The following is a 26,110-nucleotide window of genomic DNA, read 5'->3' as shown; positions in this document are numbered from 1 at the left end:
CCGGGTTCCTGACCCGCTTGGGGCCGAGTGGCCAATGAACGCTCGGCTCTGAAACAGGCTGGGGGCGGGGCCACCAATCAGCGCGCTGGGCGGTAACGTTGTTATTGTGACGTCCAGGAGGGAGAATTCGAATTTAGCCACGCCCCTTCCATGCCGCGACTCTGCCCCGGCTGCGGACGGTGTGAAGGGGAGAAGCAGCGCCCGGGGCCGGGGCCGGACGGACGGAGCGGGTGAGCCGTGGGCGGGGGCAGCGCCGCCTCCTGCGGAGCCGCAGGGATGCAGGCTGGGGGGGCTCGAGGGTAGGGGCCTGGGCTGGGGGGGGGGGTGCTGTGCTGGGGGGCTGGGGGGGGGGGTGCTGAGCTGGGTGGTGCTGGGGGGCTGGGCTGGGCTGGGGGGGCTCGGGGGTAGGGGGCTGGGGTTGGGGGGGCTGGGCTGAAGGGGCGGGGTGGTGCTGGGCTGGGTGGTGCTGGGGGGCTGGGCTGGTGGGGCTCGGGGGTAGGGGGCTGGGCTTGGGGGGCTGGGCTGGGGGGCGGGGCTTGGAGGGTTGGGGGGGGCTGGGCTGGGTGGTGCTGGGGGGCTGGGCTGGGGGGGCTCGGGGGTAGGGGACTGGGCTTGGGGGGCGGGGGTTGGGGGGGCTGGGCTGAAGGGGCTGGGTGGTGCTGGGCTGGGTGGTGCTGGGGGGCTGGGCTGGTGGGGCTCGGGGGTAGGGGACTGGGCTTGGGGGGCTGGGTTGGGGGGGCGGGGGTTGGGGGGGCTGGGCTGAAGGGGTGGGGTGGTGCTGGGCTGGGTGGTGCTGGGGGGCTGGGCTGGTGGGGCTTGGGGGTAGGGGGCTGGGCTGGGGGGGGTGCTGGGCTGGGTGGTGCTGGGGGGCTGGGCTGGGGGGGCTCGGGGGTAGGGGGCTGGGTTGGGGGGTGGGGGTTGGGGGGGCTGGGCTGAAGGGGCGGGGTGGTGCTGGGCTGGGTGGTGCTGGGGGGCTGGGCTGGTGGGGCTCGGGGGTAGGGGACTGGGCTTGGGGGGCGGGGCTGGGTGGTGCTGGGGGGCTGGGCTGAGGGCGTGGGGTGGTGCTGGGCTGGGGGGCGGGGCTTGGAGGGCTGGGGGTGGTGCTGGGGGGTTGGGCTGGTGGGGCTTGGGGGTAGGGGACTGGGCTTGGGGGGCTGGGCTGGGGGGCGGGGCTTGGAGGGTTGGGGGGTGCTGGGGGGCTGGGCTTGGGGGTGAGGATTGGGGCAGGGACTAGAGTCACTCTCACCATCCACCAGTGGTGGGCGAGACCCCCCAGAACGGTTGCGATGACCCACCAGGGTCCTGGTTAAAACCCAGCCAAGGGACTTGGCCTCCCTATCGGCCCTTTAGCTTTGCAGGGTGTTGCCCACAGAGGAGAGGAGCCGGCCCTGGTGAGAGGGGCTGTTGTTACTCAGTTAATTTGTGTGTTGGTTATTCTGTTACGTGGGGGCCATGTTGCATCAGTAGGAGGTCAGGCCCCTAGGCTCAGCAGTAGCTCACTCCTAGCTTTGGATGCTGGAACTTGTTGGAGATGGGCAGAGTTGGCCTCTATTCTTCCAAATGTGCGGGGAGATGTTTGACTTGCCCCTGGGTTTCAATGTCCGTGTACCCAAGCCTGGCACCTCTTGGGCATTTGATGCATGCCAGGCCCGCGCTGTTCAGTGTCTTCTATTTCTGGCTCTGTTTGGGTGGGGAGATCACAGTCTTGGTCATGGCTGAGCTTATACAGCTCTGGGAGGGGCGTTGGGATCCCCAGGGTGCAACCTGGAACTGGGGTAGTACTGTGCCCCCTTAACTCTCCAGCCACAGCTGTCTTTCACATTGCTTTGCTAGTGACAAGCAGCAAACCCCTCCAGGCGCTGTGATCACTCAGCACAGCTGCATGTTGAGCCCCCACCCAGCTAGATTGCATGAATGCTCCCAGAGCCACTCGCAAATCACACAAAGAAAGGCACCAGCCAGTTCCCCTCAGCTCCTGAGCCTTACACCCCAGAGCTGTACCATCTTGCCCTGGTCATAAGCCTGGCCAGTGTAAGTTTGTTACCCAGTCTGCCCCTCCCTCAATGTGGAGAGGTCTTGCACTAGTCTTTGTAACCTGAGCTGAGATTTCCCAAGCACTTCAACCAAAACACCCTGTTTTTGGTAAAATATAAAACAGATTTATTAACTACAGAAAGATGGATTGTAAGTGATTATAAGTGGGAGGCATAAAAGGTCAGAGATAGTTACCTTAAGAAAATAAGTGCACAATCTAAATCTTAAACCTTATTACATTAGGCAGCATTTAAATCAAGCAGTTTTCTTACCCCACTGGACGTTACAGTTCTTAATACATGGGCCTCTCCCTTAAGCCTGGACCAGTCTCGTCAGATGAAGTGTTTGTCTTCTCAGTGTTCTTGTTGCTTCCAGCGTAGGTGGGGGAGGAGAAAGGCCAAGGCACGATGTCACTGTCCCTTATTTTATACCCTCAGTCCATGTGCCTGGAAAATACTAGCCCAGACATGTCCTGGTGGGCTTTGTTGAGTCACAGGGTTGAGCAGTCCCCTTGCTGTGGTCTTGTGCAACTGTTGTTGAATTGTAAATCCCTTGTTTACAATTCCCCTGCTGATTAATGGTTGTTGAACAGCCTCCTCTGGGCGGGGATCACCTCCTTCCTATACCTCTAGCAAACTTACAGCATATTTCAGTATCAACCATACAGCAAAATCTCAGAACTTGATGCACCCAACGATATATGAACTTGATATATACTAACGATATATGTATTTTGACAGAACAATGGGTTTTAGCAGATCATGACCTTTCATACGATATCCTGCTTGATGTGCTTTGTATGAAATATATTAAAGTTATATGATAGGGGTGAATATGGGGGTTCCAGGGTGCTGCTTCGAGGTACAGAGTGCCATAGTTGGACCTTACTCCTTCTTTTCAGTCATCCTGTTACCAGTTGCCCTCTGTGCAGATGCTTTGGAAGCAGTGGGGCATGACCAAGAGTATTAGCAGACAATGGGGCTGCACAGTTGCTCTTGTGAGAGCACGTCATCCTTTGCAGACAGCAGCAGCCCCTAGGCCCAGCTTAGCTGTGTCCTAGACCTGGCTTATGGTAAACACTTAGGTCGACATAGCTACAGTGTTCAAGGGTGTGAAAAATCCATCCCCCTGAGCATCGTAGTTACAGCTAGGTCGATGGAGGAATGCTTGTCAGAGGCAAGAAGTTTTGTGAGATCCTTTTGTTTCCTATCTTTTAACCAGTTACTGATCCATGGGAGAACCTTCCCTCTTATCCCATGACTGTTCACTTTGCTTAAGAGCCTGTGGTGAAGGACCTTGTCAAAGGCTTTCTGAAAGTCCAAGTATACTATAGTCTCTGGATCACCCTTGTCCACATGCTTGTTGACACCCCAAAAGTATCCTAATAGATTGGTGGGCATGATTTTCCTTTACAAAAGCCATGTTTATTCTTCCCCAACAAATGGTGTTCATCTGTGTGTCTGTCAATTCTGTTCTTTACTATGGTTTCAACCAATTTTCCTGGTACTGAAGTTAGGCTTATTGGCCTGTAATTGCTGGGATCAACTTAGCTGTCTTCCAGTCATCTGATACAGAGGCAAATTTAAGCGATCAGTAATGTACTATGGTTAATAGTTCTGTAGCTTCATATCTGAGTTGCTTCAGAACTCTTGGTGACTTATTACTAAGGCTATGTTTTAGTCACAGGTATTTTTAGTAAAAGTCATGGATAGATCATGGGCAGTAAACAAAAATTCACAGCTTGTGACCTGTCCGTGACTTGTACTATATGCCCTTGACTAAATCATGGGCAGGGCGGCGCCTCAGGGACTGCCGTGGGTGCTCTGGTGGGGGGGAGGGTGCCTTGGGGACTGCTGCAGGCGCCATGGGGCAGAGGGGCTGGTCCTGGGCTGGTGGTGGGGGTGGGTGGGAAGGTGTGTGTGGGGGGGGAAAGCAGGGCAGTCCGAGACTGCTGCCGCTATTTGCGGGGCGGGGGGGGCCCAAGACTGCCCCAGCAGCGGCCAGAGTGGCTGACTCCAGGACTGCCCAAGCCTCTCCAGTGGTCCTGGGGTCAGTCACACCAGCCACTGCACAAGTCATGGAGGTCCCGGAAAATCATAGAATCCGTGACCTCCGGCTCTGTGACAGACTTACAGCCTTACTTATTACTATTTAATATATCAATTTGTTCCAAACCTGCCTCTATTGACTCCTCAATCTGGGACAATTCCTGACATTTGTCACCTAAAAAGGATGGCTCAGGTGTGGAACCTCCTTCACATCCTCAGCCGTGACAACCGATGCAAAAAATTCATTTCGCTTCTCTGCAATGGCCTTGTTTTCCTGGCGTGCTTCTTTAGCAGCTCAAGCGTTCAGTGGCCCCGCTCATTGTGGGCCAGCTCTCTGGTTTGATGTACTTTAAAAAAATGGCTGTTAGTTTTTGAGTCTTTTGCTAGTTGATCTTCAAATTCTTTTTTGGCCGGCCTAAGTACAGCTTTACGCGTGGCAAAGTCTATGCTCCTCTCTGTTTCCCTCAGTAGGATTTGACTTCCGATTTTGAAAGGAGGTCTCTCTGTGTCGAACCACCTATTTTACTTTCCTGTTTAGCGATGGTGGCTCTTTTTTTTTTTTTTTTTTGGTCCTCTTACTGTTTGTGTGTTTGGGGTATACATTTAGTTTGGTCCTCCATTACAGTGTTTTTAAATGGTCTCCATGCAGCTTGCAGGCATTTCACCCAAGTGCCTGTTCCTCTTAATTTCTGTTTAACTAGCTTCTTCATTTTTGTGTAGTTCCTCGTTTTGAAGTCAAATGCGACTCTGGGTTTCTTTAGCACTTTTCCAACTACCAGGATGTTAAATTTAAGTACATTATGGTTGCTATATAGTCACCTCTTGGACCAACTTGTAGCCTCCACAGGACACACTCAGTATCTGTGTAGATTGCAAATCTACATAAGAACGGCCATACTGGGTCAGACCAAAGGTCCATCTATCCCAGTATCCTGTCTGCCGACAGTGGCCAATGCCAGGTGCTTCAGAGGGAATGAACAGAACAGGTCATCATCAAGTGATCCATCCCGTCACCCATTCCCAGCTTCTGGCAAGCAGAGGCTACGGACACCATCGCTGCCCATCCTGGCTAATAGCCATTGATGGACCGATCCTCCATGAACTTATCCAGTTCTTTGGTGAACCCTGCTTTAGCGTTGGCCTTCACAATATCCTCTGTCAAGTCCACAGGTTGACTGTGTGTTGTGTGAAGAAATGCTTCCTTTTGTTTTAAACCTGCTGCTTATTCATTTCATGACCCCTAGTTCTTGTGTTATGAGGAGTAAATAACACCTCCTTGTTCACTTTCTCCACACCACTCATGATTTTTTAGACCTCTATCATATCTCCTCTTAGTCGTCTCTTTTCCATGCTGAAAAATCCCAGTCTTATTCATCTCTCCTCATATGAAAGCTGTTCCATGCCCCTAATCTTTTTTGTTGCCCTTTTCTGAACCTTTTCCAATTCCAATATATCTTTTCTGAGATAGGGCAACCCCATCTGCACACAGTGTTCAAGGTGTGGGTGTGCCATGGGTTTATACAGAGGCGATATGGTATTTTCTATCTTATCTGTCCCTTTCCTAAGGGTTCCCAACTTTCCGTTTGCCCAAGAGGCCGTCGGAAAAGCTGAGTAGATGCAGACATTGATCTCCTGAGAAGGTGGAGCTTGGGTTGGACAACGTATGGAATCACTCTAGGGGCTGGGACTCAGGAGACTTGGGTCTGTTCCCAGTTCAACCACTGCCCTGCGGGGTGACCCTGGGCAAGACACTTTACATCTCCGTGCCTCTTTTTTTCCATCTGTAAAGTACTGATCATCTTGGTAAAGTGCTTTGAGATCTGCTGATAAGTGCTAGATAAGAGCTAGATGTTCCTGTTCTATATCATCTTCTAGCCAAGGATTTTTCTACAACCTTTAATGAAATTAGCCTCATCACACCTTATCAAATAGTTGCATATTATTATCCCTGGAGAAACTGAGGCACTGAGCAATGACATGACCTTCCCAGGGTCAAACATGGAGTCGGCTGCAGAAATAGGAAGACTCTTTTTTTTTTTTATTTTTTTTTAAACTCTATATTTTTAACTGGATCAGTGACTTTTTTTGGCAATTAAAAATAATAATCAAGAAGCCCTATTTGTTTCCCTTATTTGAAGAATTGTGTTTGCAGATGCTAAATGGGGTGACTTCCCAACTATCCACTCCAGCAATAAATCCAGGCTTTTTATTCTGACTCTCACAAATCAGGTGCATCTTATGCTGCCTGTCCAGAGGGTATCTGCTCCTCCTGCCCATTAGCAGCCAGCCAGGAGCTGCTTGGGAGACTGTTGGAAATGGGCTAACCCAGAGGAGCACTGGAAATCCAATGTAGTAAGATGCAGCAAATGATGGAGAAAGGATTCATGTGTGAGTGAAGCTGGTGCGTCTTGCCCGAGGGAGGAATAAATGTTTTATCCCTTTTTAGGAAGGGAATCTCTCACTTGTCAAAGGCTTAAGCTGACTTGTAAAGAGAGATTTGTATCAAGAAGGAGAAGGGGCATGAAAGAACAGAAAGCCAGCTAAGGGAATAACTGTTTTTCATGGTTCCTTAGGTGGAAATATTGAGCTTTGAAATGATGGGGGATATCTGAGCGTCCTTCTGCTCAAACGCATGGACCGGAATGATTGTGTGGAGAGATGCCGTTCCCACAGCACACGAGCTTTTGAGAAGTAGATACGCTAGTGCTGGCAGCCGGAAGGGAAATAACTGTCCGTAAATTATAATTGCCTCAGATTTGTGTCCTAAAGCATATTGTGCAAACACTGCACCACGTCAGGATAGGCTAAACCATGATTTACCCCACCTCCTTCAAACTGCAGCTCTAACGCAGTTCTGCTTTGAGATCAGAGCTTGCTAGTGGTTAGAAATCAATGGGAGATAGGTGCCTAAATACCTTGATACATTTGTGGAGCTGGGCCTAAGTCCACAAGGCAGGATCTTTATTGATTGTGGTGAATGAGACAAAGCGGATAGACTGGTTGTCAGTGCCTCGGTGACAGTTGCACCGCTGGTCATTATCTGAGGCCGTCAACACCATGTGACGTCAGTGGTGGGAGATTTTCAAGGCCTGATCCTAGGAAGTGCTCAGCACCATCCCTCAGTTCCCTTGGACGCTGATTGGAGTCGCTGGTGCTCTGAAGCTCTCGGCATCATGCTCTACCCGTGAAAGCCGTTCAGTTAACAGAGCTGGTGTTCAAGAGTGTGACTGCACCTCAGACCGCTGTGCCTGGTCTAGAGGAGTGAGCTCAGGTAGGGCTTGCAAAATCCACTGTGTGGTGGTGACTAGACATCTGGCCTTGGTAAGCTGAGGGTAGAGGCACCAAGGGGTCATTGATTTGTATGGGATTTAACTTTTTTCTTTTTTTTTTTTTTTTTAAAGAAACCCCTAAGCTTCTATCCCCTCTGCTGGCAGAGAACCTTGTGACCAGGCCCCAGGGCAGCGCTGTCTGCCTGAGGCCTGATCTGCCCTGCTACGTTAGGTTGATGCAAGGCGATGTACATCTGTGCATGTGTCTCCTCTCAAATTTGTCTCCGGCCAACATAAGCGCCCCATCCCAGCGACGCAGTAACACCCCCTCCTGGAATGGCTTTGAGCCAGGGTCGCCCTTCTGAGCCGTAGGGCAAGTGTAGATGCTGTGCGACCTGTCGGCCCGAATAGTCCTCCAGCAGCTGTCCGACAATGCCCCATTCCCTGATCACAATTATGAGCTGCACCTCCTAGGGTCACTGAGACCAGAAGGCCCCCGCCCCTCTTAGAACAACCTGCCTATTTTTGAAAGGCCTTTTCCTGGTTGCCTGGCTTGGCGAGTAACCCAGCAGCTTCTCCTGGCCCTGTGCGGTGCTCAGGCTCTGCAGTCACAGCTGTGGACCAGCCGTAGACACAGCCGTAGACCTCTCTGAGCAGATTGCATGGGTACAACTGGAACCCACAGCAGTGCTGCGTGAAAGCCAAGGAACCACCCAGCTGTACTACAAGGCCAGGCAGCACGCGCTCATTCTGGTGCTGAGCCACACACCTGCTGCTTTTACAACCAGCCACCTGCTTGGCAGAGACCCCACCAGCATCCTGCTCACCACTACGGATACCTTGGAGGAGTCGGAGACACAGATCCCTGCCATGAACAGCATGGCGGAGGAGGAGAGGGTAGATGTGGCCAGGGGCTCCAGCCATGCTGCGAGTCAGGATCTGTTTGAGGTTCCTCCACAGTCTAGCCAGTCCCGCAGGCTGAGCGCGGATGAGCCTCATGAAGGGGAAGGGACTTTGCATGTCTGTGTGCATGGATTTTCCCTAACAATCTTTAAATGTAAAGAGGGTGCCTAGCCCATCCCCAAATGAACAAGACAAAGCTATCTACTTTCATTGGTTTGCTCGTAGGAGAAATACAGAAGTAGAGGTACCGCTTGCTTTTCATTCCCCTGTTGTTTGGGGGAGGGGGCGGGGGAGTAGGCAGAGCACTTGATGTGCATAGGGGTGTCCCTATATCCTCCAGAGAGACCTTAATGAAACTTGCACGGAGAGACTTTGTAATCCTCTCCCAAAGATTTCTAGGGATGGCGGCCTCCCCTCTGCATTAGGACACTTTCCCATGCCAATCTGCGATGAGATCAGCTGGCACCATGCAGTAAACAGGCTAGTGGCATGCAGGCCTGAGCAGCTTTGGGACACCAGGAGCAGCTGTGTCACCCTTGTAGGCCTTGCTGGAGCCCTAAGCATAATTAACAGTGTGAACCAGAGTAGGCCTGGCATTGTCAGAATAGTAACCCACTAGATGTCAGCTCACCAAGTAAGCACCTTTCTGTTTGGAGAGTAACTATGTAAACACATTCCCCCTCTGTAGGAGAATAAGGGGACAATGACAGGAGACTGGATAAGGATGTTTTGTTCAAACTAGCAGGTACGAGGATTAGGGGGGTAGCTAACTACATCTTGAGTGTAATAGGTAACTTGTTTGGATCAGTGGCTAAAAGAAGCAGTCACAGGAGGGGTATCTTTGTGCTGGTCTAGGGGACAGAATCCTGGGGTGCTGTTTGAACCACTGCCATTGCCATGGGCCGACATGGGTTGGTGTACCTGGAGCACCTATGGCGAACTAGAACTGTGCTTCGTTGGCTGTAAACCTGCCCGAGCGTCTTTGCTGCTGACCCGAGTCTGGGCCTTTCTTTACTTGGAGGTCTGCCGAGTCAGTGAGCTGCATTCTCTGCGTGTGCAGCTCACACCGGAGCGCCAAGGGCCGCAGCCTCAACCCTCAGCAGTGAGTTATCAGCGAAAACCACCTGCACTTGTGGAAACCAGCACCAGCGTGCAATGCCATTGCCTGAAACTCACGCCCATGGAATCAGAGCTACAGTTCCTTCCCCTCACCCTGCTGGGCAACACTCACCATGGCTGGGGCTGGAGAGCAGGGCTGTGCCGAGGCTCTCCAAGTGTTTATAAGAATAAGGGATGAGAGTTACAAAACTTGTTTTTCCCTTTCCGGTGTCACTGTAAATCCAGTGTCATCCCCCGTCCCCCTTATCAGCACCTGCTGCTATTGCAGCCTTGAAGGGTGCCCCATCCACACCCACAGATCCCCTGACCCTGTTGAGCAGAAAGAGGACTGGGGGGACACGTTGTGCAAATCCTGCATGCCGGTGCTGCATTGTCCTGTGACCAAAGGGCCTGGAGAAGGAAAGAGGAGACAGGAGAGAGGCTCAGGACAAGGAGAGGGAGGTACACCGGGACATAATGGGTCTTCACAGGCAGCAAACCTAAATGCAGCTGACCCGTGTTGACCTTCAGGTCCAAAAATCCACCTCGCCACCCTTTGCAGTCCTCGGAGCACTCCACGGTAGCAGTTCCCTACATCCCCTAACGCACCCCATGGCATCCCAGGCTGCAGTCCTGCCTCTGCCATTCCATGCTATGGGACAGCAAGGAAAACCACAGCTCCACGTGCACTGACCTGTGAGAACCACAGCTGGTGAACATGTAGCCACAACGGTCTGAGCACTGAAGCGGACAAAAATGTTTGCCATCTTTCCAGTTGCAGAGTCCCCTCCTGTTACTTTGTTTAAAGTTTGTCTTGCTTTCCTGCTGTTTTTTGATGCACATTGTTTGTTGCCACTCAAATTGCTATTTTTAGAGAATAAAATTCTTTATGAGTTCACAGCAGGCTGCCTCGTGGTACTCCAAGCACGCAGTACTTGTAAATGTACTTCAAGCACTACACTGTTCCAACAGCACCCAAACCTCCAGGCCCTGAGAACAACCAAGCACAGAACACTGCTGTGACTGGCCGCTAAAGTGCTCTTTCAGCTGTACAGCTCCACACTGAGCACTTGCAATGGTCCTTATGTCTGCCTGTTCAGAGTCAGCAGACAGACTCACAGATAGTATGCAGGCCCCAGCAGGCAGCAGGTTTGTCACTGAGATCTCCTGTAGTGAGTAAACAGCGCCAGCAGCCCTTCGGCCGACCAAAAGCCCTTTCAACAGTCCTCCTGCACCAGCTGAGCTGGTAGTTGACTCTTTCCCTGGTGCTGTTGAGGTGGCTAGTGTGCAGCTTCCTATAAGCAGGGGGGTAGGCTGGGTTCCCCAGAGTCGCTATTGGCATTTCAATACCACCACTGGTAATCTGTTGGTCCGGAAAGGAAGTCCATACATTCAGCTTTCTGAACAGTCCTGTGTTCTTAAAGATGCAAGCGTCATGCATGGTCCCTGACCAGCCCACAGAGCTGTCATAGAATCATAGAATATCAGGGTTGGAAGGGACCCCAGAAGGTCATCTAGTCCAACCCCCTGCTCGAAGCAGGACCAATTCCCAGTTAAATCATCCCAGCCAGGGCTTTGTCAAGCCTGACCTTAAAAACCTCTAAGGAAGGAGATTCTACCACCTCCCTAGGTAACGCATTCCAGTGTTTCACCACCCTCTTAGTGAAAAAGTTTTTCCTAATATCCAATCTAAACCTCCCCCATTGCAACTTGAGACCATTACTCCTCGTTCTGTCATCTGCTACCATTGAGAACAGTCTAGAGCCATCCTCTTTGGAACCCCCTTTCAGGTAGTTGAAAGCAGCTATCAAATCCCCCCTCATTCTTCTCTTCTGCAGACTAAACAATCCCAGCTCCCTCAGCCTCTCTTCATAAGTCATGTGCTCTAGACCCCTAATCATTTTTGTTGCCCTTCGCTGGACTCTCTCCAATTTATCCACATCCTTCTTGTAGTGTGGGGCCCAAAACTGGACACAGTACTCCAGATGAGGCCTCACCAGTGTCGAATAGAGGGGAACGATCACATCCCTCAATCTGCTCGCTATGCCCCTACTTATACATCCCAAAATGCCATTGGCCTTCTTGGCAACAAGGGCACACTGTTGACTCATATCCAGCTTCTCGTCCACTGTCACCCCTAGGTCCTTTTCCGCAGAACTGCTGCCTAGCCATTCGGTCCCTAGTCTGTAGCGGTGCATTGGATTCTTCCATCCTAAGTGCAGGACCCTGCACTTATCCTTATTGAACCTCATCAGATTTCTTTTGGCCCAATCCTCCAATTTGTCTAGGTCCTTCTGTATCCTATCCCTCCCCTCCAGCGTATCTACCACTCCTCCCAGTTTAGTATCATCTGCAAATTTGCTGAGAGTGCAATCCACACCATCCTCCAGATCATTTATGAAGATATTGAACAAAACCGAAGGGTCAGAAGTGTCCCTGGTGATCCACCCCAGCTCGCGTGACCATAGAAAAGTAGCCCTTTCTGTTGACACACTGTTGGCCACCTACTGCCCCATCCACTATGTCCTGAACATTGCCAAAAGTCCCTGTCCTGCATAGCAGGAGACCATTAATGGCCCTGCACAGTTGCAGGACAACAGCCCCCGCTGTGTATTTTCCACGTCCCAAATGATTTCTCAGTGACTCGTAGCAATCTGGCATTGCCTGCTTCCAGATCGCCACTCGCTTTGCAACTGTCAGTGCAGCCTTCGTTCTGGTGCCCTTGCGCTGGAGGGCTGGGCAGAGTGCCCCACAGATCCAGGAGTGGGGGGGCCTGGGGCCTCTGAAGGTTCTGCAGCCACTGCTTGTTGTCCCAAGCGTGCGTTGCAATGCAGTGCCGTCTGTTGGTGCCTGCTTCTCGGGCCCAGAAGCAGTACTCCGCTGTCTGCAGCTGCTCCGTGAATGTCCCCAACAGCCTTGAACTGATTTGCATTATAGCCCTTAGCAAACTGCCCTCGGAGAAACCCTTGGGTTGCCTGTTAATCGCAGGAACGTCATGCGCCCTGTGCGTGCAGCGTCCATGAGAACGGGGCAGAGCTGGGTGGGCTCCATGCTTCTGTCAGAGGCTGCAGACGCCAAAAAGTGCTGCGTGGGGTTTTTACAAAGTGCCAACCTGTACGGGGCTAAGGATGGCGTATGGGGCTAGAGAATGTTGCCTGCTGGGAACCTGACCCTGGGCTCCTGCTGATGCCGGGGCTAGTCATCTCTGTCCCACAGCGCCCTGGGATGCTGCGACCGCAGCGCATGGTGCACGGTGTCTTGACACGAGCACTCCTGGCGAGTATACAGCACCAACGCAAGCAGCCAAGTGTGTGCACGAGCTTCGGCAGCTGTATGCTGATGAGACTTGCCTCAGTCAGTTTGTAGTGCAGCCGTGTGAGCACCGGGATCCATGACAAGGATCAAGTCACTTTCACTTCCTCCATCTGTCAGCCGCAGGGCGCCAGGGAGGCTGAGATGTACCAGAGTCCTACTCAGAGGCTGGTAGAGAAGATGCAGTGTTCAGCACCCTGGAGGGAACTGGGGTGAGCTGTACCCACCCCCTGTTAGGGGACCTCCCACCATGTTTCTTAATGCCTCTGGTTTTCAAGTTTACTCCTGTGACGATAGGTGTCTGAGCACAGGTCGGGGGTTGTGGATTCAGTGCCCTGCTCTGCCACTGACTCACTGTTTAGCCTTGGGAAAATTGCTCCCCCCAAGCCGACCTGATGGGCTGCAAGGGTTAGTCACTGTTTGTCCAGGGCTGTGAACCTGTGCAGCGAGAGGCAGGATTGCCCAGTGGTTAGGGCGCTCCCCTGGGACTTGGGGCATCTGCATCCAATTCTCTGCCCTGCAACAGACTCCATATGGGACCTGGGGCAAGTCCTTTAGCCTCCGTGGGCCTCTGTGCAATGGTGCTGCCAGCCCTGCCCTGCCTCCTGGGGGCGTTGGAAGGGGCAATGTGCTGTGACTGTGAACTACTCAGTGGCTGGGGGCTGGTGGATATCGACGAGGTAAAAGGAAGGGTTGTGGAGGCGCTAAGCGTCAGCAGAGGGAAAACGTCCCAGTTTGCTCCGCTTGTGTCTGTTTGCCAAGGCCAGGAGCACTGTGGATATTTCAAATTAATGCTGCGATGCTCTGCCCGATTTACTTACGGGAAATCGGTGCTGCCAGCCTGACCTGAGTGAGCAGGAACAACGAGCAGCGTGGGGCTGGCCTGAGGATGAACGAGCACCTAAAGAGCTCCGCTTCCAGTTTGGGGGGGGCTTGTCGGCAGACGTGGGACTCAAACGCTTCTGGGAGGGGGAGTTGCCCCTGCTTATTTTTGTGGCTTTTCAAGTGATTTTCTCTCCTCTGTTGCTGTTTGAGGGCTCCCACAACTGCAGGGGAAACTGATTTACGCAGGGTAGCAACTCCATGCCCGTGAGAACTGTCCAATCGTTCGTGTCTGTAAACGTCTGCAGGGCCTGCCCAGAGGAACGATGATGCACACGCAGGGCTGGCAAATGCCCAAGCTGGAAAAAACAGAGACAAATGGTTATGTTTAAGTTCCCTAGTAAGGGGTCCTCTTGCCACAGTGGCAGGTGAGGAATGTTCCTGATTGAAGTGATGGCTCATTTGAGAGTGTTCGTTTGACCACAGCGTCTCCCAGGATCTTGCTGTATCTCTGTCCGCAGGCTGAGAGTTTTCAGGTGGAGATGTGTAATGGCTTGGAAGCTGTTACTGCTGATCCAAAATGACCACCCTGTGGTTGCAATACAGATGCCCCTGTGGCCGGTTAAACCCCCCTTATGGGATGTCTCCTGATATACTGGGGTTTCACTGAGCCCACCTGCTCCACTAGCCTGGGCTCCATCTCCCTGTTTTGCTGAGTCAGGCTCTCCGGCCGCACGCACACACAGGTAGGGAGCACTAGCTGTAGAATCACACAGAGGCTGCAAACGGCTCTCTATGAGATGGTTCAGCTGGGAAATTGCCCAGCACTCAAGTGCAGCTTCCCTCTGGAAAGTACACCCAAGATAATACTGTCTTGCGCTGTATAGAAAGATCTGCACAGCGCAAGCTCCTAAAAATTCACCTTTTCCCTCAATGTGAAGAGAGATATGCACAGCTTCTTGCCCCCCCAGTTATAAATTGCACAAACTTTTGTCTTTGGGGGGGGGAGGATTTAGCATCTCTGAATGACAAAAGTTTTGTCACTCAATTGCCAGTGTACACACCCATTGTAATTGTTACATAGTCAATATTCCTAACTTCAGATACAGAAATGATCCGGGCACATAAATTGGATAATTGCATTCAGGAAATCATAACCTTTCCAATGAGACCTTACAAGACCCATCTTGCATATTCACATCATAACCATATTTCTATGAAGAATATGGGGTGTAACACCTTGCCATTTGCGTAGGGTGGGGTAGATCTAATTCACCCTTTCGCGTATTTCTCTTTCAGATAGTCCCTGGTCCAGCTCAGTGCTCCCTAGAAAGATGGAGATGGCAGAAGAAGAAGGTAGGGGCTGGAACGTGACTGACAAAGTGGGTTTGGCCTGGTTTTTAGGTTCGTTGCTGTGCGGAGAAACTCCGGTAACTTATTCCTGCTGCGGTTCGCCAGGCGACTGCTCCATTGGAAGAAGCTTTTAGCATGTTGGTAAATCTGGAGGTGACTTGTTTGCTTGATTTGGTTTTGATCCCCCCGCTAGCCCCGTAACACGACTCTCTCCAGCTGCAAGCGTGTCTGTGCAATCTCATCATGGCTGTCCTTGTACCCAGAAAGGGGCGGGCCCGGCCCGATAACCTGACTGAGGGGCGGTTTGGGGCTGCCTGAGAGACTCTGGACAAACATGAGTGGCACCAAACTGAGAGAACAGGCTACTGGGAAATTAGATTGATGGGCAGCTTTGATTTAAAACCTCCAGGTGCGTGAGGGTCCCCTGACGGCGACCAACTCTGGGATCACTGTGCAGCACTACTGCACACTACCAGCCCAGGTGTCATGATTCTGGGCTTGATCCTGGTCTCTCCTCAGTGGAATGCTATTGCCTTCGATACCATCGCTCCTGCTTTACACTGGTGCAAGTGGGAGCAGAATCAGGGTGCTGCGGAAAGCGGGGTTCAGTTCCCAGCTCTGCACAGACAAGTCACCGAGGGCTGGTGGTGTAATTGTAGGGGTCCTGACCCAAAAAGGAGTTGTGGGGGGGAGAGGGCGGGGGAGTCACAAGGTTACTGTAGGGTGGGTTGCAGTTCTGCTACCCTTGCTTCTGCACCGTCTTCAGAGCTGGACAGCCAGAGGGCGGCAGCTGCCCCTCTCCCTGTCCTCTACCTTGACTCCAAGATCTTTCTTGAGCGCTGACATCATTTTGAACGTAGACTTGGGATTCTGGTTTCCGATCTGCATTGCTTTGTATTTAACAACACTGAATTTCATTGGCCATTTTGCTTTCCAGCCATCCAGTTTAGTGAGCGCCTAAGTTCCCTCTAAGCCGTGCGGCCATGCAGCAGCCTATGAAGAGTTGCTCAGGCTGCGGCGGGGAGAGGTGCCCCTCCCCTGACACCAGCCCAGCTCTGGGCCTGCTGCAGCTGGGGCAGAGACACCCAAACCCAGCCAGGTGTCCCAACCCCAGCCCGGACCTGAGCGGCTGGGTGAGAGGCGCCTATCCCGCGGCCCCAGCCCAGGTGCAGCTGCTGGGAGAGAGAGCGGGGAGGGCCTCTCTTCCTGCCGTAGCCCCGGGGCAGCCTGCACCCCAAACCCCTCATCCCCAGCCCCACCCCAGAGCCCGCATCCCCAGCCGGAGCCCTCACCCCCCTGCATCCCAACCCTCTGCCTGAGCCCCTCATCCCCAGCCCTGAGCCCCCTCCCACACTTCGAACCCCTCGGCCCCACCCCCGCCACGTGGATTTGGTTATGCGCACCAATAGGGAGGTGATGTGTCCCATGTCACCGCCATAGTGGTGCACATAACAAAATTCATTCCACACGCGGACATAAATTAGAGGGAACACTGGTGAGAGCCCTTTGTAACTCTTCGCTGTCAGCTTTAAACTAGCAATTTTGTATCATCTGCAAATTTTGCCACCTCACTGTTTATGCCTTTTTCCAGATCATTTATGAATATGTTGAATAGGACTGGTCCCAGAACAGACCCCTGGGGGACACCACTATTCACCTCTCTCCATTCTGAAAACTGACCATTTATTCCTACCCTTTGTTTCCTATCCTTTTAACCAGTTACCCATCCATGAGAGGACCTTCCCTCTTATCCCATGACAGCTGACTTTACTTAAGAGCCTTTGGTGAGGGACCTTGTCAAAGGCTTTCTGAAAATACAAGTACCCTGGATCCCTCTTGTCCATGTTTGTTGACCTCCTCAAAGAATTCTAGTAGATTGGTGAGGCATGATTTCCCTTTACTGAAGCCACGTTGACTCTTCCCCCAACATATTGCGTTCATCCTGTGTCTGATAATTCAGCTCTTTACTATAGTTTCAACCAATTACCAATTAATAATGGATCAATATTTCTTTCCAGATATAAAATTTATCACCGATGAGAAGTTTGACTTTGGTCTGTCTTCTCCTTCAGACAGGTAAGATTGAAGGGCCAGAACCTCAGCTGGTGTCGGGCAACCTGGCAGTGAAGCCAACAGCTGAATTACACCAGCTGAGGGTCTGGCCCAATATCCATTTCCCTTAAAGGTTTCTGTCGTTGTGTGCATTGAAGGGCCCTCCCAGGTTTCTGATCACACCAATGGTGTGGCGTGAAAGCCTTCTGGGAGGGCAGAGCTCTGTGACGCATTAGTCCATGTCCCTCCCGCCTCACTCCGCGCTGGCAGGTGTTGGGCCTTGCGGCTCTGGGAACCTGCGACGGGAGGAGCAAGAAAACCAGGCTTGTGGTGCTTCAGCCTTAACTTGCCAAAAAAGCTAGGCCCGGCCCCGCAGATCATTCAGCCACAAGCATCCCTCTGGGCCGGCTGCTCCTGGGCGCGGAGCCTGCTGACGCAGAAGCAGGCCTCCTGGCTTCGGGGGGCTAGTCGTGGCCAACAGTTGCTGGATGAGGCCCTTGAGTGGTAGATCTGATCGGCCTCTGCAGAGCCGTAAAGCTGCCAGGTCAGACACATACGAAGGGCAGGGCAAATCCCTCCCCCAGGCGGGTCAGCCAGGTTCTGACTGACTCAGTTAGTAACCAAGGTGCAGCTGGAAAGACAAAATACTTCCCTGCCTCTGGCTGTAGCATGAGCCATGTGGAGCTGGGCACTCTCCGCTCCATCCAGGCTCTGGTGACCGTGGCTTTGCCCCCACAGCCGGGAGGAGGAGGTCCGGCATGTCGAGAGGGGCGTGGCACAAGGGCTCGACCTGAACATGCAGCAGAGGGAGGACCAGGGCCGGAGCAGAGAGTGCCTGGCCCGCTGGAGCCCACTGAGTGCTGAGAAGCTGGAGGAGATCGTGAAGGAGGCCAACTGGCTGGCCGTGCAGCTGGAGAGGTGCAGCCTGCGGGAGAAGGAGAATGCCAGGGCTGGGCTGCTGGGAGACATGGCGCTGGGCCCAGCGGGGGAGCCCCTTGTGTCCATGCGGCTCCCGCACAAGGAGCGGGCGAGCCCCCGGAGCCCCCGGCGCGAGACCTTTGTGGTGAAGAACAGCCCCGTCAGGGCGCTGCTGCCCACCGTGGAGCCAGGGACGCTCCTCCCCCCAGGGAAAAGCCCCTCGCCTCGCGCCAGAGCAGCACCGACTCCCTCCCGCCTCCGACACAAGCTGGGCAGCTGCTCTGCTGGTGGCGAACGGCTCCATAAGAAATCCACCCCCAGCAAAGGCCCCGCTCTGTCTCCCACAAAGAGAACCGAGAAGGTAGATGGGCCCCTGAGAGGGGGAGGTGCTGGGGGGCCTGCGCGGGGCTCTATCTTCCATGGCCAGCTCTGGCGGGGGTTAGTCTGGAACCCAGCCTTTCCTGCCAGAAGGGGGAAGGAGCATTCTCCCCTATCCACCACGAACCTCCTGATCTGCTGCTCCGTGTCTGGGTCCGGTGCTGCTCTGGAGCTGCACAGCGCTCATGCCAGGACCCAATGCTTGTAAATTTCTCTGCTGCCCAGGTTCCCAGTAGCAGCCATGAAACTGACAGAGGGGTCTACTTTCAGAGGGCAGGTGCCTGCAAAGAGCTTTGAGCAGCTGCGCCGGCCCGTCTGTCTGCAGACTCAGGCAGGCAGCGCTGCACCCAGGTCATGTGAGGGAGGTTTGGCCTTCCAAGCATAAGATCAAGAAACTCTGGTTCAACAAACGAAAATTTGAATTCTGCCTAAACTGGCTTTGGCCCAGCCCTTCCCGGAGGGAGGGCTCCCATTTTCCCGTGGCAAGTCACAACTTTCCTGCTGTGCAAACTGCTGTCAGCTTTCCCTCCTGTAAAGCGGAACCAGCCCCCCAGCATGAAACGTTCACTTCTCGGTGTCCTCAGGTTGGGGTGCCCGCTGCTGGCCCTGGGGCTGAACTGGGGCATCCCATGCAGGAGCTGGACTCGTGGCAGAGCCTCTGGGGGACCTGTTTGAATGGTGCAGGCAGCAGGTGCTAACGCGCAGCGACCCGTGTGGGGCATCGGGGTGTGGGCTCTCCTGAGGCCCTGGGCTCACATCGCTGCTGGGCTGTCGGGATTCCCAAGCTGAGTGGCGCTGGGCCAGGTCAGCACAGGGGTGCGGGACCTCTCAGGAGCACCGAGGGGCTGCAGGAAGGTGGATTCTGGCATCTGAGTCAGTGTGAGGCTAGGGGGCGCTGTGCTGCAGGGAGCGGGGGGGGCTCAGTAGGGGGCGCTCTCTCCTATGCCCCTAAGGGACGCAGCTCAGTGGGAGGCTATCTCCCCTTGCAGTCAGTGCTGACCCCAATGCCCCAGCCTGGTGCCAGGGGCCCTGTGCTGCTACACAGGGCTGTCGTTCAGGTGGGATCTAACCCGCGGCCTGGCACCAGGAGCGGGACCTCCAGCACCCCGCACAGATCACAGCGGGGGACGCTTGTCGTTGTGTGCTGCCTCCTGACCTCCCACAGAGCTACAGCTGGAGACAGTATTCACCCCCCGCCTGTCTGCTGCGGAGCCTTGTCCTGCACCCCACCAGGGGCCGCCTGACCCCCCAGGTTATTGCTCTGTCAGTTTGAAGACTGCAGGCTCCGGTCGCCAGGGAGAGGCAGGTGTGCTGATCTCCGCTGTACAGTGCGGCCCAGGCTTCACCTCCCTTTATCCCTCTTGCCGCACTAGCTGAGCCTCCAGGACCGGCCGCCCAGCTGTGCATCGCCTGCCCGGGGGAGGAGAGAACCAATGGGCCCCAGGCCATCTCCCTCCCAGCCCCGCCCTGCACAAGAGCCCTCGACGCCCCGCAGGAGAGCGGAGCCCCTCCAGAAAGCAAGTGCAGGTAACCGGGCTTGCGAGCAGACTGCTGAGCATGGGGGTCGGGGGCTGATCCTGCTCGCTTCACCTCAACTGCGGGGGGATCCGGGGGTCTGCATCCCCTGTGTGCCACCGAGCCCTGCACCGTACAGCCCGTAGTGGGCACTGGGGGCAGCGTGGCCCCATGCAGAGGAGCAGGGGCTGCTCCTCCCAGGTTCAGCTGTAGCCCATCGGCTGTGCTGCCCGTCTCCCTTGGGGGGAGGATTCGGGATCCCAGTGTGTAGACGTCCCAGGCAGGATGTGTCCCCGAATGGCCCCCATGCTGGATCTGTGCCGTGTGTTTGCAGGTCCCTGTTGCTGCCCCTGCCAGAGCCGGCCTCAGGGTGTCTCGGCCCTTCCTGCACGCAGGGTCCCTGGGAATCCACTCCCACCCTTGGGCGGCCCTTCTCCTCCAGCAGGGAGGCAGCGTCCCCTAGTGCCCTGCTCTGGGAGGGGCCTCCCTCCAGTGCGGAGAAGAAAACAAAATGGGTTTTTATGCCTGGAAAATAATTGTCATGTGCCAAGCGGGGCGGGCTGGCTGGCACCGGGCTGCCCTCCACCATGGGCCAGCTCCAGAGGAGTGCTGCTGAGCCATCAGAGCCAGGAACAAGCCTGCACTTCCCAGGAACCAGCCATCAAATCAGGTCCCTCCAGCAGCCCAAAGAGTCAGCCCCGGATGTCGCCCCGGTCTCGAGTCAGCCACTGCACTTTGTGCTGGCAGTTGTTGGCAGCCACATTTCGTGGCTCGGAGACAGCCAGGGCCAGAAGTGAGGCTCCGTCGGGTGCTGGGCCTTGAAGTGCTGTGGCTCGTGGCTGCAGAGGTGGGAAGGGGGTGCAGAATCGGACCCCAATCACTGTCACCTGCAGCCGCTGGCGAGATTGGCTGCTGCCTGGAGTGGGAGCTGAGGGAGGGCAAGGGAAGATGGGGATCGCAGCAGTGGAATCAGTACAAACATGTTCAGACCCGTAAAGTCCCCCTGGCTCCTCGGGCAGCGGTCTGCACGCAGCGATGTCTGGCCCGGGAGCGGGATCAGAGGGTGAGGGGGAGTCCAGGGCCAGGCTCGGGCTTTAAAAGCCAGTCAGCATCCGCGACTGCAAGCAGGGGCGGTAACAGTGGGGCCCCAGGTGATGGGGGCTATTGACAGAGTCCTGAGGGACGGCGAGCGGGGTGGGGAGGGGTCATCTCCCTGAGCGAGATTGAGCAGGGGGGAGGGGTAGCAGCAGGGCCCTCCAGTGACTGGGGGTTGAGGGGGTGGCAGAGCCCCTGAGGGACTGCGAGTGGAGGTGGGAGTAAGAGCCCCCCCACCCAAGGAAAGGGGAGCGGGGGGCTCTCTTGGGACCTGCCTGAATACAGCCCTATCAGCTCCTGCTTTCCTTTCTGACCCGTCAGGTCAGGCTAAGGCCTTCAGGGGTGATGCTCCCCAGCTCCCAGCCAGCGCCAGGCCTGCCCCCAGTGCACACGCCCACCAGACCCAGGCCAGGAGTATGGCTGCCCCTGTGCCCACGAGTCGCCGCCTGGTGCCCAGCAGCATCCCCAAGCTGGCCAGCCGCGTCATCGTCCTGAGCAGGGCTGCCGTGCCCGGGAGGCCCAGCCAGCCGCAGCCCGCGGGCCGTGGCTCAGCTGGCAGGAGAGTGCTGCCGAGCGCAGCCGGACAGAGAGGTGAGAGCTCCGGCGGGTGCAAGCATAGCACGTTGCTCGCCCCAGAGGTGGGGCTGGGACAGACCCGCGGGGAGCTCCCGTGTCCTGCTTGCACTGGGCCTGAGCGGGGCAAGACTCTGCATTAGCAGGGGGCAAGGCAGCCCTTCCCTGGGCAATTAGTACCTCCCCCATAGACACCACCGAGCAGTGCCTGCCACCGAGCCAGCCCGGCTGTGCCCATGCTAGGCCCCCCCCCGAGCAGGGCCGTATCCCCTAGTCCTGCTTTGACTGTTGGGAGCTGGAGCCGCTTGCAGAGTATAAACGGGGGTGGCCTGCCCTGCCCCTTGGGATCCTGCCCCAGACTGGAGCTTTCTGGGCGCACACAGCTCTAGCTGGGCTGCCCCTCCCCCCAGGACAATGGAAGCGTCTGTGTCTCTGCATTGTTACAATGGTCTAAGCGGGCGGCTCGTGCCCTGATGCCCATAGGATGCTGTTCGGTGGCACCTGGAGCTGGATCTCCATCTCCAAGCAGTGACGCTGCCTGCCCGTTACTGCCAGGTTTGCCAGAACCTATTCTCTCACCTAGCCCAGGCCATCTGGTGCTGGATGAGAGATCTCGGCAGCCTCCTGTATCCTTGTGCCCTTGAGGCTCAGATGCTCCAGCTGGGCTGGGCTGCGCTTCCTGCTGACTTTTCCCTTTGCCTGCAGGCCCCGGCCCTCAGCGGACGGCCCCTCCAGGAAGCAGGCTGCAGCCACCCCGGGAGGTGACCTTGCCCAGGTCTCCGAGGTAAAGCTCTCCCACTGTGTGGTGTGTGAGCCGTATGGGAGCAGAGCTGCAGATCAGAGCAGCCCCTGCGAGCTGTTTGCCCCAGGGCTGGCGCCGCCTGCAGGTTTCCTACGTAACTGCACGGACGCTTCAGAAGCAAGGCTGCCCCTGTCGGTGAGAGCAGCATCCTTGGTTACCAGCCACCTCCTATGGCAGGAGCTGTCCGTCTTGCCCTGTGTGCTCTGCAGCCCATCAGTGGCCGTCTCGTGAATTAACCCCACAGCCACTTGTCCTCCCCGCAGGCCTGGGGCTGTTCCCTGCACTAAGGGCCCAGCACCCCAGTTGGGCCAGGTTTGCAGCAGGGCTCCGCATGGTGGGTGCTGAGCTCTCTAGAAAATCTGGATCCGTATCGTCCCAGCACATGGGCTTTGGTCTTTAATCCTTCTCCACCCGGCCATCTGCACCCATTGATGGATGTCTGACACCCCCAAGCCCATGCAGCCTGCCTCACGCGGATTCCTGCCGTGACACTGGGCTGTGATAAAACGGTTTGAGACCAGACTCAGCCAAGACCCCGATCCTCCTTATGCTGACAGAACTGGACTGACCCTTCACCTGCCCGCAGGGCATCCGTTAGCAGCACATGTCAGCTTGGAGGACATGGGAGAACTCACGGCCGCCACCTGCTAGGCGGGCAGCCTGAACTCCCCGGTTTTGAGCCTCTGCTCGGGGGGGGGGGGGGGTCATGGTTAGTTTTACTTTGTTTTTTAGTTCGAGGAGGGGGAAATGCTGAGCTTGTGTTGTGCGTGTGGACTGAGCAGGTTGCTGGACCGTACTGGCCGCGCCTGATCTCACGTGGCAGCTGCATCCGTACGTGTTCAGGGGTTGTAGACAGTGGGCCAGGAAACGGGGCTTCCCTGGAAAATCAAACTCCAAAATAGTTTGATTCTGAAATGCTGCCACGGTGCTTTGTGGGAGTTTTAGTTCGGGTGCCTTGTGTCCCCATTGTCCTCTAAAGGTTGCGCTCCCTGGTCAGACTACATTTCCCATGGTGCACCATGGAAAGGGGAGGCAGTGCCTTATGGGAATTGTAGTTTGGGTGCCTCACACTCCCAATCTGTGTGTGCCAGGCTCCCTGATTGGATTCTGTCCAGGGGCGGCGAGTTGTATGGGCCCGTGGTGCCCAGGCTTGAGCAATATTCAGGGCCTGGGGGCCAGGCTCCACCAACGTTTGGGGCCGGCTCTCGCCCCCGGCCCCACTTGCCACCCCCGCGCACCTCCCCTGGGTCCCAGAGCATCCCTGCCTCTCCCCTGTAGCTCCACGCTGACTCTGCTCTTCTAGCTCCTCGCATCAGCTGCCACCTAGTGCCCCCCCTCACTGGTGGCAGGGCAGGCTGCCCTTACCCTGCCCTTCCGCCTCGGACCCTTCCCTTTCCCGGCAGGGCCTGCCCCTGCCCACAGTCACCGCTCCTGCCCCACACTGGGCAAGGGGCAGCCCCATCCCTCACCCCCCAGTGAGGCTACAGTGAGGGACAGCAGCCGGGGAGAAGGCGCATGTGTGATGGCAGCCCCCCCGGCACCCACCACAGGGGAGGCGAGAGGGGGCTTCCTGGACCTGAGAGGGACCCTAGGAGCACGTGCAGTGACAGTGGTGTAGGGTGAGGGGAGAAGGGGGGCCCCGCCCCCAGAGCTCACTGCTGCCGGCAGGGAGAGAGCTGGGGAGAGTCCTCCTCTCTGGCCCCAGCCCCAGGGCAGCCTGTCTGCACCCCAAACTCCCCGCACCCCAAACCTGTCATCTCCAGCTCCACCCCACAGCCCTCACCCCTGCACCCCTCCCTCCACACCCCCTCCCATCCCCAAACTCTCTTCCAGAGCCTGCACCCCATACTCACCCCTACACCCCCAGCCCGGAGCCTGCACCCAGCACCCAAACTCCCTCCCAGAGCCTTAGGCAGGTGGGGGGTGGAGTTGGGGGGGGTGGGTTCTGGGTACCACCACCATTTCTACAAACCTGCCACCCCTGATTGTCTCCATTACGCGCTGTGGCCCTTCATTTGCCATCATGTATGGCCTCCTCTCACCAAGAGGGGAGACCATGGTGGGAAATGTCTCAAAAAGCTAGATTACAATTGGAAAAGGTTCAGAAAAGGGCAACAAAAATGATTAGGGGCATGGAACAGCTGTGTGAGGAGAGATGAATAAGACTGGGACTGTACAGCTTGGAAAAGAGACGGCTAAGGGGGGATACAATAGAGGGCTATAAAATCATGACTGGGGTGGAGAAAGTGACTAGGGAAGTGTTATTTACTCCTTGTCAGAACACGAGAACCAGGGGTTACCTAGTGAAATGAATAGGCAGCAGGTTTAAAACAAACACAAGGAAGTATTTCTTCACACAACGCACAGTCAACCTGTGGAACTCCTTGCCAGAGGGTGTTGTGAAGACCAAGACTATAACAGCATTCGAAAATAAGTTCCTGGAGGTTCAGTCCATCAATGGCCACTAGCCAGGCTGGGCAGGGATGGTGTCCCTAGCCTCTGTTTGCCAGAAGCTGGGAATGGGCGACGGGATGGATCACGTGATGGTTCCCTGTTCTGTTCATTCCCTCCGGGGTGCCTGGCGCTGGCCACTGTGGGCAGATGGGACACAGGGCTGGATGGACCCTTGGTCTGACCCCGTCTGGCCGCTCTCATGGTCTTAGCCCTGCCAGGGAGCCCAGGCAATAGAGGAGAACAGGTGCATGAGGCCCCGCGACTGCATTTCAGAATCAGAATATTTAGTTGTGGGGTGAATTTTTCAACAAAAACTGGAAAATTTATTTGGAAATTAGACACTTCACCCCAAATTCCTGTAGCTGAAAACTCAAGTGTCTGACAAAATTGTTTTTGGCGGACGGAGGAGTGGCACTACTTGTAGACCCTGGCACAGGGCACTAGGGCTCTGGGCAGCTGGCCCTGGCGGGCAGGTTAGGCCCACAAATGAGTTGGGTTTCCAGGGCTGCCTTTGCTCCCGCTGTGGGTTCCTTCCTCTGAGCACATCTCCACGATTGCAGTGGGGCTGGATCATCCTTCCCGCCCCAAGGGCCTTGTTCCCTTTCCGTTACATTGCACGGGCACAAAGGTCCCAGCGTGGGGATGAAAATCCGGCCCAGCTGTAGTGCGGGCGGCAGAATCTGGCCCCAGATTCTGGTCACTGTTGTTTTTACCAACCCAGCAAAACGTGTGTGTGTGTGTGTGTGTGAAACAAATCTGTGAAAGCTGGGCCAGATCCTCAGCTGGTGTAAACTGGTGTCTCTCCATCAGCTGCAGTAGCTACCTCCATTCCCTCTATTGTAACGTTAACCCTTCCCCCTCCAGCACTCCCACCACGTGCCATGAAGCTGACCCGCAACCCGTCAGTCTACCTTCAGCCTGAGCAAAGAACCCCCCTGGGATCACGTGCTTTGGGCTCCTTCCCCCGTCCCCGGGTGGCAGCACAGCTGGGAATGTCCCTTTGCTCTGCTCTGGATTCTCGGGGTGGGGGGACTAGGATCCTGTGTTAGACAAGACCCTCTCGGGCGGTGTGGCAGCGCCCCCCAGGCTCTGTAACTGGGGCCTGAACCTCGGAGAGGCCCCGGGAGGTAGTATCCGAGCCGAAAGCAGCTGTTCTTGGGAGCCAGCTGCAGCCACCTGGGGCCCGATCTTCAGAGGGGCTGCAGGTTCCCGGCGGTTCGGATAATCTCCCCTTTCCCCTCCCCCATGCTTCAGGTGGGTCTGCAAAAGCTGGCCTTGGTGTGGCACTGAAATGCTGTGAACTGAGCCCCGTGGGGCAGCTCGACCCAGCTCCCTGGCACTAGTGTTGTTAAGAGGAGCTGTTTTTGTACTCTGTTTGTGGGCATTGAAACACGAACGCTTGCCGGAGGGGTCGGCTCTGTACCCGACTCTCTCTCATACACTATTTTTAAACAAACCGGGCGGCTGCTGGTCTCTTTCCCGCA

The 26,110-nt window shown here is 55.5% G+C and overlaps 1 protein-coding gene across 1 annotated transcript; it reads left to right on the top strand.

Annotated features, from left to right (window-relative positions):
• The first annotated feature begins 102 nt into the window (after window positions 1-102).
• On the top strand, window positions 103-22,755 carry PSRC1 (proline and serine rich coiled-coil 1). Its single transcript, XM_074936118.1, has 7 exons — window positions 103-230; window positions 14,786-14,842; window positions 16,858-16,915; window positions 17,630-18,170; window positions 19,561-19,714; window positions 21,119-21,388; window positions 22,076-22,755. The coding sequence occupies exons 2-7, from the start codon at window positions 14,821-14,823 to the stop codon at window positions 22,156-22,158; spliced, it is 1,128 nt and encodes a 375-aa protein (XP_074792219.1). The 5' UTR covers window positions 103-230; window positions 14,786-14,820; the 3' UTR covers window positions 22,159-22,755.
• Window positions 22,756-26,110: the final 3,355 nt, after the last annotated feature.

This window comes from Natator depressus, chromosome 21, assembly GCF_965152275.1.
Source record: "Natator depressus isolate rNatDep1 chromosome 21, rNatDep2.hap1, whole genome shotgun sequence".
Classification (NCBI taxonomy): domain Eukaryota; kingdom Metazoa; phylum Chordata; order Testudines; family Cheloniidae; genus Natator; species Natator depressus.
This window is presented reverse-complemented; position numbering and strand designations above follow the sequence as displayed.